The sequence below is a fragment of the Podarcis filfolensis genome (genome assembly GCF_964270895.1).
Source record: "Podarcis filfolensis genome assembly, chromosome: 5".
Taxonomy (NCBI): domain Eukaryota; kingdom Metazoa; phylum Chordata; class Lepidosauria; order Squamata; family Lacertidae; genus Podarcis; species Podarcis filfolensis.
Window position 1 is genome coordinate 42,738,457 of NC_139608.1, and position 17,167 is coordinate 42,755,623.

General features: G+C 42.2%; 1 protein-coding gene across 13 annotated transcripts in view; it reads right to left on the minus strand.

Annotated features, from left to right (window-relative positions):
• Positions 1 to 17,167, minus strand: part of BTRC (beta-transducin repeat containing E3 ubiquitin protein ligase) — a 134,698-nt gene that overhangs the window by 26,409 nt on the left and 91,122 nt on the right. For all 13 annotated transcript variants that reach the window (XR_014548595.1, XM_083615334.1, XM_083615339.1 and 10 more), the window contains one exon: positions 638 to 869. Coding sequence is in view for 12 of the 13 variants with exons in the window: in XM_083615334.1 (XP_083471460.1) it covers positions 638 to 869 (232 nt within the window). In the remaining variant the exon portion in view is untranslated. The remainder of the gene's footprint in view (positions 1 to 637; positions 870 to 17,167) is intronic.

Genomic DNA, 17,167 nt, shown 5'->3' on the forward strand with positions numbered 1-17,167 from the left:
CACCACAGTTTAGGGTGGGAAGAATCCCTTCTAAATGGCAAGGAGGACTTCTGTTTTACTTCCCTCACCCAGGAGCTTCTGGACCAGGGGTTGTCAATCTGGTCCCTACTGCCCACTAGTGGGCATTTCAGGATGCTAGGAGGGCGGTAGGGGGTTCTACGGCACAAGCTGAATCCTTCTTTCACTGAGCACTGGTGGGCAGTAAGGAAATTTTACCATCAAGAAAGATGAATTAGTGGGTGGTAGGTATAAAAAAGGTTGACTACCCCTGTTCTAGACTGAACTGAACATGTTTCATAGGAAATAATATGCTGTATAGAAATGACATGAACTTGATGACCCCTGCCCCAAGACCATGCTAATTTCTATGATCCAAATCCTGTTAACTGTTGTGTGCCCCCAGTAAATGAAAGGCAACTAACCAAACATAACAAGTGCACCGGGGGGGGGGAACCATGAGAGCATACATTTTACGATAGGTGACATATCCTCAAATGGCAACTCCTTTCTAGGACTCCAGGGTCAGAACACCCTGCTACTGAAGAAGGCTGTTCGAGAGATATGAGAAGTCAAGGTCTTTTTACACGTTTTTGAAGCCTGCAAAGTCTGTGTGTTTGCCAATAGCTTTTCAGACTACCTGGTAGTGCCGTGATGAAGTCTCTCTGTAACATAGGTTTGAGGTATGAGTTGATGTGCCCGTGCTGATAATGACACATCTGGGAGATGAGATGTTCCACAAATTCCACTTGGTCGGACTCTGACCACTGCTCAAAATACTTGATACAGAGCTCCTTCTCCTTTTCATAGCTTGCAGATAGCTTCCTTTGCTTTGGCACAATCATGCTTGAAGTGCCATTGGCAAGTTTTGTCTATGGAAGAAAAGAAGAAAATATACAACACTGAATTTTTCAGGGCAGAGAATTTGACATCCTTAGAAGACAATACATTACACATAAACCTACCCATGTGATGGAACAAACAAATCCATCCAGCTCCTAATTACATGTTATACAGTCTAAACTTCTGCAAGTTTCCAGCCACTTTAGTGCACTAATACATGCCTGTCTGATGCTTCACATCTAAAACCTTTTTAAAAAGTCCACTAAAATTGTGAAAAAACATCTAAGATACAAAAGAGGGGGGGAAATTCCCCAATGCTGCTGTTCAGCATCATGCAGAGTATGAAACAAATATGTCTTATTCAAAGACTATGAACATACAGAAGTGAAACTTTAAAAATAACATTTTATAAAACTATGTGCTTTGACTTTCTGGTTTTATAGTGTTAAGATACTCACCATGAAACCGGCTCCTCAAAGACAAATTTCAGGGACGGATAAAAAGTATGAACCTCTTCTATGATAGTTTTAAGGAGGAGGGCCAATTCAAATGTTTTGTTAACAATTTTAACTAGATTTAAGTAACAGTATCTTGCTGCTATGGAGGACATCCTATGATGTCCCATGTTGTTCCAACACTACCAAACTAAAGGTCCTTTAGCATATGTTGTCTCAGACATTTCCTTCCAATAGACTGAAACACATCTAGGGAGGACAAGTGTGCATGTCTTGAAGACTTCCAAGAAGTTAAAGCCATCAGAAGTTTAGATAGTGCACATTTGTTATTAGACATAATTGTAATAGTCCATTAAAGAATAGTGCAGTGACTTGCTACAGACTGTTATGCATGGTGATAAAAAGAAATAACCCAATAGTCCAATCTTGATCTTGTAGAGGCACTGCACTGAAGAGTAAACTCATAGGACCAAACAGATCCCTCTGCAACTGCTGGGATCTAATCTGAATTGCAGCATTTGATCAGGCGAACCAAGTTATTGGTCTTACATGGCTGAGTGTGGAAAGAATATAGATGGACACAAAGCTCAGTGTCCTTTATACATAAAGACTTGCACCCTGATAACTAGAAGCCTCACCCTTATGCCCAAATGTCAGTCTTCTGGAAATACTTCTTGTTTTTCTAATATACAGTACTATATGAAAAGAAAGGATGTGAGTCGTTGGTTTTTGTGTGTGTTTTTTTGCAGATTGAGGGTTAGAATGAAAACAGATCTTACATATTTTTTCATATACCACTAGGATCCGTATGCTACACAGACAGATTCCAAGCCATGCAGAACAATCATACCTATGATTGATTGCTAATGCTCCTCCAGCAATTGACCGACAAGCAAAATATTTGGTTGGCAAACCAAGAAACATCATAAACAAAATTGGATTCTCGCTCTCTATTGAGGCCTCAACAGTCTTTATGGAAATGATAAAACATAGCTCCTTGGTGTAGAAGTGCTGGGTTTCTCCATGCACAAATGTTGTTGGCGATAGCCTAGCATTAAAGCATGAAGGTTGGACTCTATTGAACACTGGCCTGGAGGGATTCTGTGGCTGTTTTCACAGCAGTTCAGTTGTTTGCAGAACGAGAAAACCAATGAAACGCTGGATTAAGATTTAGATAGTTGATAAATGGTGTATTTTATAAGCCTGACCTCATTTCATTTCCCATTTCATTTGCTGCACAGCCAATCTTACAGCAGGCTGTCTTCATCCAGCATGTTTTTAAAATCATTACCTTCTGCCTTTTTACCTACTCCCTTCTCAGAAAAACATTGTCTTTGAATTTTGAACACAAGTGAGCCAAATCACCAATCTGCATAAGCAGCAATGTTACAAGTCAGGATGCAAGGGTGACCTCTGAGGACCAGTCTATACCATCAAACATCCTGAGATGATAACCCCCAAATTCCCCGAATCTCTAAACTGTTTCCATGCTGAAGTGCTCAACGAAATACTAATGTGCTGGGTATCTACAACGCTGGCAACTATTTTACATAGATTTAAAATATATAGTTATAAAAATAGAGATAGCTCAAATGAAGTTATCCCAACATCCCAACATGGCTGGGGAAGATGGGATTTATAATTCAACAACATCTGATGGATACCACGTTGGCTACCCCAGCCTTAAATTATTGGAAATCATAAGAATCCAGCATGTTTCAGATGATATATTTCCTTCCCATGTGTACAAGGTGGACTAAATATGAAGATAATTTTGTTTCATCAAAACAATCTGTGGATTTCTTGTGCATTCCAGCTGAATGCACTGATCTATTTTTAACCAAATAGAGAAAGGGAGTGGCTTTGACTGCCTTGAAGGTGGTGGTTGGAGACACCCTATATAATTTGTCAGAATATCAACTAGTTGCTATTCTTCCCTCTTTAGATGATATATCTTAACAGATGGTAGCAAATTCCTGAATTATCTAGCCCCATTTTGCATTTGGATCTTGACCCAGTTTGGGAACTGAAACTGCCTTCTTCACCTGGTTTGACCACCACAGTCAGAAGACAGGGGAGTGTGACCCTTTTGATTCTCCTGGACCTCTCAGTGGCTTTCAAATACCATTTATTTAAGTAGTTACTCTGAATAGTTTGTCCTGTCCTAGCATGTCTCAGTGATCCCAGGAAGTGATTCCTGGGATCAAAGGAGTGGCACTTACTGGAAAGGTCAGCTCTTCATGTCTAGAAGAGCGGAGTCACAACTGGTGGGGCAAGCCTAGTTTGAGAGACCACTATCAAGATGGCTATGCATGAGCACAACAGACAAGACAGAACACTACCTGTCAGGACCCTGGACAAATCACAGTGGCAGGATGTGGCTGGAACTCACCCAAGGAGTGCTGTTTGTCTCAGCAACAACCTGAGGTCTCCTGGTGGGACTGAACCTGTCTTTAACCCTGCTCTCCCCGAGGTGATTTCTTTTTCTAAAGAAACCACTGCCCAATTCTGTGACTGCTGGCTCCTACTGGGCAGTGAGAGCTGCAATGGAGGTGTACTCTCTGAAGTCTGGAAGGTCCTGAAGCAAAGGACACCAGCTCTTTGAGTGACGTCTCCTCCCCTCAAGTTTTCATCTGAGCCAGAAGGAGAATTGTTTGAGTTTGGCTCATAGGCTCCTGGAATGGTTTTGCATTTCTGTTGAGTTGTCTGAACTGTTTTTAGGATTTATACAATGTTTAAGCACCTTACAATTTTGGTTGGTTGGGATAGGTGAGAAATTCACAAGCCAATTTTACTCATCCCTACCTCTTTTGCAGGGACGCGGGTGGTGCTGTGGGTAAAACCTCAGTGCCTAGGGCTTGCCGATCGCATGGTCGGCGGTTCGAATCCCCGCGGCGGGGTGAGCTCCCGTCTTTCAGTCCCAGCTCCTGCCCACCTAGCAGTTTGAAAGCACCCCTAAGTGCAAGTAGATAAATAGGTACCGCTTTATAGCGGGAAGGTAAACGGCGTTTCCGTGTGCTGCGCTGGCTCTCCAGAGCAGCTTCGTCACGCTGGCCACGTCACCCGGAAGTGTCTCTGGACAGCGCCGGCCCCCGGCCTCTTAAGTGAGATGGGCGCACAACCCTAGAGTCGGACACGACTGGCCCGTACGGGCAGGGGTACCTTTACCTTTACCTTACCTCTTTTGCAGTGGTGGGCTCCTTCCATAAGGCAACACTCCCCCCCCCCCCAGGATAAGCAAGTAAGCAAACAGCGGCATAGGAACACAGCTGCTTTAATACTGAGTCAGGCCATTCATGCATCTAGATCAATACTGCCTACACTGACTCCAGCAGCTGTCCAGGTTGTTCTACCACTGAGTTATGGCCCTTCTCCACAGTCCCACAGGAAATAGCAGTGCTGTTACTTCCAACATGCAGTTCCATAGAACTTGTGAATAAGCCAAAACAGTCAGTACAGGTTCACTAGTGAAAAACCATGATATGCCTTGCATGTGTAAGGATTATCACAGAGTGGCAATATTTGAGCCTTGTTAACAAATTCTTTTGAGTATATATTTCCTTCACCCATAGACCCCCCCATTTTCTGTCCCGGCGCTTCTCTTGCTCCTCCTTCCTCACTCCAATATGCAGTTTCCTTCTATGACTTCAAATCAAACTCACCAATTGAATTGTAGCATACTCTGCTGCACAGTACTGAGAATGAGGTGATGGAAGGAAATAATAATTATATGGGAGGGAATGTAAGTGTGAGTATGCATGCCGGAGTGGGGCAATCTGGAACTGAAAATATCCCATTTGGTTCCAGGCTGTTCAGTTTGTGGCTTTGGGCAAGTCATTTCAACCCTCTCTGACTTAGTTTATGGAAGGTGCTATGTAATTTCTAGGCAGTATAACCCTTTATGACTACAAAAAACATCCCTACTCCTATACATATAAACTTCATTGCATGTCCTTTAATCTCCACAAAGCTGTAAAAGCACAGCTCCCCTCCCCCCTGTTCTAAAGCATTCAATTAAAATATTTTGAAGCATCTGTTGAAGTCTAGTAAAACAACAAAAACCTAGAATCAAGTAGTGATTTCTTAGAAACCCACTGATGACTAGCAATCTCAAAATCCTGACAAAACTATTCCGTATTCCGCTAGGAGAAAATAACTCCTGCAATATTGGGTATACTGAACACCTGCATCCTCACTAAAGAAAGAAGAGGGAAGCTTGATTGTCAGGTCCAAACTATATGTGATACTGGCAAATTCATGATTGTAAAAGCAGGTCTGCCCATTCACATGGAAAATGAGATGATGTTCCTGTTTAGGGAAGTTTTTAATGTTTGATGTTTTATCATGTTTTTAATATTCTGTTGGGAGCCACCCAGAGTGACTGGGGAAACCCAGCCAGATGGGTGGGGTATAAATAAATCATCATCATCATCATCTAGCTGTTTGAAAGAGCATAGAGGTAGGAATGCTGGCCCCTTTCCCACCTGTGTTTCATTCCACACAAAGCTGTGACAAGTAGTGATGGGGTGTAAAGAATACACAGTTGCTCCAAGTTATGCTTGAGGGGGAGGAGTCCCTATGTCCTTACCAATGGATGTCACATGGCAGCCATGGAGGTTTTACTACCCTCTGCCTCCTGCTAGTGGCTGGCCCTGCCATTCTCTCACATGGGCTGCCCCAGGATACAAACACAGCTACTAGAAAATGTATGGAGAGAAGAACTGCAGATGGAAGAGAAGTGGGGATGGGAAGGGGGCTTCAGGACATTCTGTCTGTGTAATCCATATGGACTTCCCTTCACTTTTCAATAGACACATCTCCAGAACCTCCAAAAAACTGGTTTCTCTAACCTAGCCCAAGTGCTTACCTCTTTCCGCTTCAATTTCTGATGTGAGAAAAACTACTAGGACTATGAGCAGCATCTTGCCATGGTCATATATTCTTCTTAGAATTTAACTCAACAAAATGCAGCTTTGCTTTATTTGAGTGTCTCAGTGGTGTCTTCTGGAGATCAATTGAACAGTCCTGAACACAAGGGCATTCTATTGATCTCAACGAGGGCACACAATGTTTCTGCTGAGCTGTCTATTACAAGATCCTTTAAGTAAAACAGTTAATATGGTGGTCGTACAATGAAGCAAAGGCTAAGATAAAGAAGGATAAACCCAATATGCCGAAACTTTTGAGGAAGGAATATGTTCTAATGTCCTGTTATATCACCAAACTAAAATGGACTTGCCTATTGGTAAAAATCACAATGATTTTCTGTCCCAGTATCATAAGCATTAAAGATGCAATCCTTGGTCAAGGTCCAGAGAAGGGTGTGTTTCTCCCACTCTGCTGCAATGGTTCTTTCCTCAAAAAAGCTGTGACCCATATTAAAAGCTGCTTTTTGAACTCAGGAAACCTTCAAACACCATTTGCAATGCAGCCTGGGTAGTGAAAAGTATGAACTGAAACTTTGTTGGATGTGCAGAAGCATTTCCATGAGCTAAACAGGTTTACCCAATTGTTGCCAACAGCTGTAAAAAGGTAAAGGACCCTTGACAGTTAAGTCCAGTCGCAGATGACTCTGAGGTTGTGGTGCTCATCTTGCTTTACAGGCCAAGGGAGCCGCACATGCACTGTACATAGTGGTGGGAACCCTCCGTCACCGCTACAGCAGCATGTAGAGGATCCTCCATTCATGACTGTAGCGGCAACGGAGGGATCCCGGCACCGTCCGTACGGCGCTGGAGCACCACCGGTGGCAAATTGCGATGTACAGTGCATGTAGCAATGCCGCACATGCGCCCTACGTAGCAATGCCCCACCCCGGGTGTCACGATGCCTTCGTTCACCCCTGACTACATCCACACCATAAATAATAATAACAACAAACCCACACCATCCTCACTGGGCAAGCACAAAATTAATAGGAAGAAACTGTGGTCAGTCAACTTGGTGCCCTCTAGATGCTGTTGGCATACAACTCTCATCAGTCCCAGCCAGCATGGCTAATGGTCAGGGATGACCATTAAAGCAACAAGGGAAGCAAGGCACATTGGGTCATGAACTCTTGAACTCTAACCCCAGAGTCAATAGTGCCATCTATAAGAATCCAACCTATGATACAACATGATAGGGCAAGGGAAAGAGAAAGAAAGCTTTATCACAGCAAGGAAATTCTGTGTAACCACTATTCTGTTGGAGCTTTCAAGTGGGCACAGATAATGAAATATTAACATATTTCAAAGAAGCTTGCTAGGGCTCTATGCAATATAAAAAGGTTGTTAAACACAAGGACATGTATACATTTGCCAACAGCATAGAGCTTCAGAGCCTGGGAAATAACCTGTTCCCATATTGCACAACTGTCTATAGGTTTCCCCTGAGAGGTTTTTTTGTACTGGAGAATGATTTACTTCTGGCCACCGGGGGAGGCTATGGAGAAGGAACTTTTTTATATGTACTTCTTTATATGTAGTCCATTTAACTAGTCACATCTGAGTACACTGAGGGACTCTAGTCTACACTTCCCTTGTATTTGGTCTCTCTCACGGAGCACTATGATTTGGTAAGATTCAGTTGCTGACATTGTTGACTAGCACAGCTTATCGTGCAGACGAAGAAACCTTTTCTAGGTCTCTCGCAGCAAGGCAACCAAATAGTAACATGTATTAGTGTGTGTCCTAAAAACAAACTGTCAGGGGCTCAGGAGCAGGAGCACAGGGGAGAGAGGAAATGGAGAGCGAAGGGGAAGAATCCGAGGGCAGCGTAGGGGAGTATGACAGTGGCCCGAGAGATTCCATGAGCTTCTCCAGCGAATCAGAAGATTCCCAGAAGGGGGCGCCGATGGTCAGGGCAAGGGGGGTCCCAGGGGGAACGCACCAGAAACAAGGAGCCAGCGGGGAACCCCGAAGCAGCAGCGGGGGATCAGGACCAGTTTCCCCACCAGAGCGTAGTGGGGGGGAAGAGTCACATGCGTCAGGGCCAGCGTCTCCTCCAGCGGGGAGAGAGAGTCAGGGCTGACCACGCCTCCAACAGAGGGGAGGTCAGTTGCAGCTAGCCTCCCCGAAGGGGGAAGCAGTGACAGCAGCAGTGAAACGGTCAGGAGGAAAGTTGCTGGCTGGGTGCGCGCGCCAAGTTCAAATGTACAGGCGCGGGGGACAGCAGGAGACCCGGATGGGGAACCAGCTCCCAAAGCCCGCCGGAGGGAGGGGGAAGGCTCAGGGGATTCAGCGTCAGAAGAGTCTAGAAAGGGCGAGACCCCGGCGGGCAGGCGGACCCAGAGGAGGAAAGAGCAGCGGAAAAGGTGGAGCAAGGCGAGGGTCTTAAACTGGTGTACGGGGGAGGAGATTCAGAGGGATCATCAGCGGTCTGACAGTTGAGACGTAGAGCTGCGCGCTGTGGTTCTGGAAGTGAAACTGAACTTCAATAAAGACTTTCGTATTTAACAACGAAGTGGCGTTGGTCCTTTGTGAGCTGGGACCTTGGGCAGCTCTGACACAAACGTTCATCACACAGTTCAGCTTTGCATGCCTGGGAGAGTACGGATTTGCTACAGAATATATGATGCTGCCTTATAGCAGGTTGAACCATATGTCCAAGTAGTCCAGTACTGTCTACTCTGACTGGCAATGGCTCTCCCATGTCTCAGATGGAGGTCTTTCCCATCATCTTTTCCCTGATCCTTCCAAATGGAGATGCCAAGAATTGAGCTTAGGACCTGCCATATGCACAGCATATGCTGTAGCACTGAACAATGGCCCCTTCACCTACCTTCCCATTCCATACTATTTGCTTGCGCTCATCTTTTGTCTTCCGTTTTCCACCCTGCTCTGTAGCCATAGCGTTCAACTAGGCAAGGTCAAGCTTGTTTGCATGGATGCAGTTGACTTTTGCTGCCAGCACATACGGAAGATCAGCAGAAGGCCTGGGACTCAGGTGTTGTACGGCTCTTACACAATGTCAGGGCAGGACGGCTATCTATGCAAATGCTAAGTGCTATTACCATCATCACCACCACAGGGAAGCCGACTGCAGCACCCAGTGCTAGCTTTGAGACCCAATTAAGATTTGGCAGTATTCGTCCCTCAATGTCAGCATCAGGGTCGAACAGATTCATCCAACCCTCCCCTGCACTCCTCATCTATAGCTGCCTCTGTTCTTTGCTGGTAAACATGCTGATCTTTACAGAGCCACCTTAACAGAATTTTTGGTTGGGCCCAAGTGAAGAGAATTGGGGAGGGGAGGGGGAGAGGACATAATGTTTAATTATAAGAAATGATTGAAATAGGCACAGACATACCCCGGGTGCCTCTGCACTGCAGCAAGCTCTAAACTTGTTATCGTTAATGGTTTAAATTTCACTGTGCTAATCATTTCAGGACACAAGCCTTTCTTGATAATCTAATGAATTATTCCAACATCCTTCAGCAAAAAAAAATCCTCCATGACAGCACTAATTACAAGACGTTTTCCCAGTGCTTATGTAAAATATGACAGAGCAGCAGCTTAGGGAATTGCAAAAAAACTGCTTCTAATTTCCACTGAGAAACTGACAAACACCTCTCTTGCATCTCTCCCAGCTCTCAAGTAAGATTTAACTTTCTCATTTAGTTAATTACCGAGTGAGGATCATCATTTTCCCGGATCGGAGCGGCACAGAGCCTTTATCGTGTTAACTTGTGAACTTGATCGATGGCTGCTGCTAAAACTTAATAACTTCACCCCCTGGCAAATTGTAAGATAAATATAATAGGAGAAACTCTGACAGTAAAAACCTGCCAGAAATGAGAGCTGTGTTTATGTTTCTTTGCAGGCAGGAAAAAAAAATACCCACACCAACAAAACAGAAACAAAACAAAAAAACGCAACCAACAGCTTATTATTTGGTGTGTGTTACTTAAATTTAAAAGACTCGAGGCAGTTAACTTCCTGCGTAGCGTTCTAACTTTGCCGTGAAGTTAAAAGCATTGGGGACATTACCTAAGCAAAGGCAGAAGGAGGAGAACAGGCAAGGGCAGAGAGACTTAGGGGTTGGGGAAGAAAGACAATACGGTACTGAAATGCAGTCAGACCTAAACACTGCTTTGTGGTTTGGCAACCAAAGTATCAGCTGCACTGAGTAGGTTAGCTGGCATACAAACAAAGGGGGCTGATCACCCTAGAGGGGGCATTTGAACACTGCAGCAAGGGAACAGGAGGCAGTGGTACAACCGTAGCAACAGGTTTCAGTGCAGGGAAGTCATGGTAACTGAAAATACCAGAGTCCAGGGCCTTTCATGTGTATTCACAGTAAGATCAGTACTGAATGGCAGCAGATTGGATGGTTCATGCTATTTGGGACAGCAGTGGTGGGGAGAATCAGGCATCCCTCCCACTACAAGACTTTGGAACCCAACTGAAAGGGTTGCAGGGAGTGCGACATGAGATAATCTAGCAATGAAACGACTGGAAAGAGCAACAGGATACAATGTGACTGACTCCAACAAGGAAACTCTGGTTTACAATGTTTCACCAGTTATGATTATTCCGAACTAGAACACCTTGGTATCAAGAATCCATGCTCTTGGTTGGACTATTGCAATGCACGCTACATGGAGCTACCCTTGAAGATGGCTCCAGAAACCGCAGGTAGTGCAAGATACTGCTGTCCGGCTATTATGTGGGGCAGTGAGAAGGGAAAGAGCAAATTCACCAAGTGCAATCCAATGTACTGCTGATGATGTACCAAGTTCTAGATGACCCAGTACTGAAAGGAATGCCTTCTTCAACACCTGCCAGCCTCTAAAGAACAGAAGAGAGTCCCAGCCTGTGTTGCTGTCCATGGGCATGGCCCATAGGGCAATGACATGGAGCAGGGCCTTCCTGTCTGTGGCTCCCCAATCTGTGAAGCTCCCAAATGAAATCTGATTGACTTTGTTAATTAAAAACATATTTCTTTAGCAAGGCTTTTGGAACATAACTGTATTGGAAACTAAAAGGGAAAGCTTTATTGCACACTGGTTAATGTTTTAATTAGCGATACAGATTTGGTTATTATAATAATTGTTCTACTATGTTTCTTATCTTCTTCTTCTTGTTAGCTGCCCTGGAATCCTGCAGGAGGAAGGGTGATATATAAAATAATAATAATAAATAAACTGCCAATGGAAAGAAGGCTGCAACAAAGGCTCATAGATAGAAAGAACTCCAGGATGGTATGGAGGGCAGCACTATATCCCTCCAGGAATGGACGGCAGACATTCACTTTTTAGGGGGAAAGTAAAAATATTCATAAAGAATCACCATTGCAGTAGTAGCTAAACCTGGCGTTCCTAATTTCTGCAGCAGGAAATCAGGTTTTGTCCCTTCTTCGTGTCCTATATTGCAGTATGTTTATTTTATCTGATACAATTCAATAAAGGGGGACACACTACTGGAAATTGTGCCAGTCTGTATCAGCATACTTACTACACTACGTAACCTGCATTATTTTCATCTGCAGAATGGATCTGCAGAGTGGAACACATTTAAATTATGTCTCCAGATTTCAATTCATACATTTCCTCAACAAGGGACACATACAAAATGGTTACTACAACAAATAAAAACATATTTGTTTACAACTAAGTAGAAGCTTTATATTAATTACACTGCTGAACTTTGTAATGATCCGGTTTGGACTATGAAATTGGCACTCCCAAAGCAAGTAGAATTCCCAACAGGGCCACAGCCTCCTCCTCCAGTTTTTGAAGGCTTGAATTGTAATCAGAGCCAGAAAAGGCCGACTTCTCCCTCTTCCCACTACTTACTTCGTGGCAGCAGAGTGGGGTGCAGATTTGGTGTGGATCTGAAATTAACCAAGCTATTACCCTTAAAATACACATTTAAAAAACTCAGTTTGGAAAACTAAGTTCTAAGGGTATCATGAGATGGTAACTCAGCTCATCAGTGCTTTAAAGCACACCCAAGATCATAAGTCTTTGGTCATGCAGTCTATGTGCTTTCTGCACTACAGAATTTATACTGACTTAAAGGGACAGATGTAAAATTCAGGATAGATTTCTGTTTGGTTCTCTCTATATTGATAAGGACACTAAGCAAGATCGCTTACTTGAAGACTGTGCTTCCAGAACTTTCACTTAGCCTTGCTGTTTCTGGACACAGTAGCATTTCTCCATCACAGTGATAGTAAAGTGTTTGATGGAGTAAAAATATTCATTATTTGAACAATACTAAAATAGCATATGATCTTTACAATGCTTTATTTTGGAACTATATTATTCTTTCAAACAGAGAAGAGAAACTTTAATGGACACGATCCCACCAAAATTAAACACCACTGGTTTCAATAGGAGAGAAAAGAATATGCCTAAATATTTCTCTTGAAAACAACATGATTTATCTTTGTGGATCTTTCCCAATGACTAAGCCATGAATTCAGTTTTAAGAGATTATATAACAGCATACTTTAAGGAGCACTTAAAATATTAACATACTCTCTCTCAACTTTCCCCTGTCCTGTCATCGTGAGCTGTTTCTTACTGTATGAGATGGTGCATAGGATCCTAGAAACCAGATTTTCAGAACAAGGGACATGTTGGGAACCAATTTTTTATATGTCATAAAAAGTCCCCCTCCGCTGGCCTCTGTCTCGTTACAACAAGTGTATCCCAATATAATGTTTTGGGATAAGCCTCAATAGCATCTTGTTTGTTTGTTTGCTTGTTTACAAACTTTTTCTAGGAAGTGTAACACATTCTAAGGGACCGAGTGTCTTTGTTACCCTACTCTTCTCTATCTGTTAAACTCCAAGGTTGTTGTTAAGAGTGATTTTCTTTAAATGTAATTTTGAAGAAGGTACAGATTCTTCTGTTATATCCAAGAAGGACTGAAAATTTAACTTCTGGCTTGCGGAGGATTGCTGGGACTGAGTCTGAGAGCCACTAGCACTCTGCTCTGGGCAAACTACTGACTGAACAATATCAGCTCCCTAAAGATGGCACTCCCATACTTTAAAATGTTTAGGCCAAAAAAAGGACTCACATTTCTTGAGTTTATTGAATGAATTTGTCTTGCTAACATGTCAGCTGGCAGACTCAAAGTGAGAGAGCTAGTTTTTCAAGCCACTCAGTCCATTTACTTTTATTTCAGAAACTCAGTTTGCAAGCTACCATTTTCAGTCTACCTCCCTCTACCAGCCCAGCTTGTGCAAATTCATTCCAGGAGGTTAATTGATGAAGGACTTGCTCAACCAGTGCTGAATCACCCTTTCCACATTGTGAGCTCACTGAAACATCTAAATATCCAGTGCAACTTAGAAGTAAATCACCTGATAGTGTCAAAACAACCACTGTGAAAAGATGCTAAAGATCTCATTGCTATGTTATTTCAAAAAGTAAACACAAAAAGTTGCACTGAAGTTAATCTCACTCTCCCTACCGAAAGACTTATTTATTACATGCCCACATGTGGTTTCTAATTATGCAGCAAGAAGTTTGACAAAAGATGCATCTCAACAAAAGGCTTGTGGAATTATGCTGAAATGAGCAACCACTCTGGTAAACTATAGGGACAGCATGGGTATAACGAGCTAGACATCTTGCAGGTTTTAGCTTTCATTCAAAAAAGCAGGTTTCTAGTCCTCAACCTTTTTTTTGGAGGGGGCAGCATCCTTTGTATTATGCCCACCACTACTTCAGCCTCTTTGTCAACAATTTCAGCTTTTGCAAAACTCCAATACATTGCCAGGAGATTATTTCTCAAAATAAACTCACTTTACATATAAGTAATTTTTTGTGATGGCAAACTTTGAATCTTACTCCAGTAGAAAGTAAGTGACTACAATGAGTTCAGCACACAAGATAAGGAAAAGATGAGCACCTTGGTACAGTGGTACCTCAGGTTAAGTACTTAATTCGTTCTGGAGGTCCATTTTTAACCTGTAACTGTTCTTAACCTGAAGCACCACTTTAGCTAATGGGGCCTCCCGCTGCCGCTGCACGATTTCTGTTCTCATCCTGAAGCAAAGTTCTTAACCCGAGGTACTATTTCTGGGTTAGCGGAGTCTGTAACCTGAAGCGTATGTAACCCGAGGTACCACTGTACCTTAAATCTGTAGATAGGAATATGTGAAATCAGAACACCTGCTTCCATTATGTAGGTAAAGAAAGCTGAGAGTTAAATAGTGCATTTTAAGTTTATTTGCCCTGTTTCTTCTAAACCTTTCCAACAACATAATCAAAGTTCTATCTGGAAATACAGGAGGATAACAAACACTTATTTTTTATGAAATAAGTCAGAATTCTTGCAGTTTTAGCAAACACCTATGAGCTACTTAAAATGTTTCTGGAGCCACATGTACTTAATCACTGGCTTAAGAGGAACAGGTGACTTCTGAGTCACCACATTTAGGGACTAATTTTTGTTGCACCCTGCAGTGGGCTACATGTAGCCCAGGAATACTAGAGAATTTCTCCAGTGACTAAGGAAAATGCATTCCTGAAAGAAAAGAGTCGTGCCTCTCCCACACTGCTAAACAGTAAACAGCAACAGGGAGAGAAGATGAAAAACTCTTCTTTTAAGAGGTACTACTTTATGCTTCAGACAGACTAATAAAGTTTAATTGTCTGGAATCTGGTGACTCTTACTGTATAACTTCCCTCTGATATAGGTCTTCCATTTGGATTTTAAATGCTGGTGAAATCACTGAAATAAAATTTCTGTGAGGTTGGGAAAGAAAAAGAGAGAGGTTTTCCCAACTTTTAAACTTCAAGTTTATCTACAGAGGTTGATCTAAAATGGGTTCAGCTTCTGGTGATAAAAGAAAACCATGAGGTCGTGGCATGAGAAGCCTAGGTAGTTTAAATGACGAGATTAAAATCTGGAAACTATGATGCTTTAAAAACAGATAATGCTTTTAGTGAAAGGCCTTTTGAAAACACTCAGGTGACCTGCCTGAAATGAGGCAACAAAGAACTGAACACTTGACTTAGAGGTGTAAGGCCCTAGATGCTTCCAGTTTACAAAGTTGGTTCACATGGCCAAGTTACCTCTATGCAATCCTGCCTCCAGATTCCCTGCCCCCATAGACACCATCTCTTCCTCTCTCAGGACAATTCCTATTACTGTAGAAGCAGAACCTCGCTTCTGCAAAGTAGCAGCCATAGGACATCCTCCATGGGGATGCATCATAGGCGGTCATTGAGGAGAAGGGCAGGGAGACAAAACTGATCATGTCAGTCAGCCTTCAGATTTTGCACCTTTCTCAGCAGTGAAGCACATATCCCCTTTTAATCTACTACAAACCAGAAGAGCAAGCCCAAACACAACTAAGACACCCTGGAACAGTGCTATGCACCCTTAAGAGTGTCAGCCGGGTTTGTAGGACAAAGAAAAGAACTGGTATTAGGGGGGGAAACTACAATCTTCACTCATGCCTCCTAGTACAAATATATTACTTGTCCAAAAGATGGTAACAAAAACATTTGAGTCTGAAGCAGCTTTTACATGTACATAAGTTGCCAGATACAAAAGATGCTAAAATTAAAACACCAGTTATAACAATTATGCATGCGAAGTTTGTTGTCCATTCTCGATCAAGGACATCTTGACAATGTTTTGCAAGGACACAACCAGCTAGCTGGTTACCCACTAGATCATCTAGCCTTCTGAAAAATACATTAAAACCATTACTTTGATATATCACAATTTCCCTCCTTGATCAAACTACTCTCTAATCATCATTTCTGGCTTTACTCTGTCAGTTATAAAGGCAGAAAACAGAAGTTTTGTGCATTTGATTAACTTCCAAACGGTTCAGCCTTTTCGAAGTTAAAGAGCAGTTACAATTTTAATGTGAACTGAAATTAAATGTTAAAAAGGAAGTTTATTGATTAAAAATTTTAATACCCACAAAATTGTTATTCTAGAAAAGTTTTAGTGTTCCCTCTACCAATTTCTCTAACAGAGAACTATATATACCAAAAAAAATTACAATTTACAGCTGCTCGTGAAATGTTACACTTCTATTTTTATTTTTAATTTGCTTTTATTTTATTTTTTGTTGCCACATGAAGAGGCTATTCCCACTAGTTCCGTTGAAGTTCAGGTAAGTAAATGCAGGGTACTGCTGGTGGTGATATAACAAAAGCCAGAAGCCTAATGATCAAATCTTGTTGCCTTGTCGTTCCAAAGATAGGGTACTTCAGAAAGGCCAGGCTTGGAAAAGCATCAATGCCACACAAAAGGCAACTAAAACAGGCTATTGATAGTTCAGAATAAAAAGAGTTATCCGAGGATTTCTAAGATAGTATTGCAAAAGAGCTACTGCTATGCAAGTTCATAGGGGAAAAGGTAAAAAAAGAATAGGTGATATCAAAAAGTTATTCAAGCTTTTGAACAACAGAAACTCTATGCCTCAGAGTATTATTAATAAAATTATTATAATTGTAATTATAATATAATTTGTCTCTCTAGCCTGAGACAAAGCAAACAAATACTTCCATTATACCTTCAGTACAGTTAAATAGGCAGTTGTCTACCTAAAGTATCTACATGTATAAAAGTTCAAAAATAACCTGTCTAGAAGAGTGTGTGTGTGTGTGTGTGTGTGTGTGTGTGTGTGTGTGTATAAATATGTTTAGAAATAATTGTCAAGAATTAGTTATTTGGCAAAGAGGATTTCTGTATATTTGAATGCTTGCACATTTTTTAAATCAACAAAAGCCGGTATCCTAAAAAGATATATCAAACAATGTTAGCATTCTCCTTCTAACATTCCCAAACAACGGGGCCTTTTAAATGTTTGTGTTGTTTTTTTGCAAAGCCTTTCTTCAACTGTTACGCTTCCTGCCCCAACTCCTTACTGTTATTACATACGTACAGCTTTCCTCACCATCTTGATA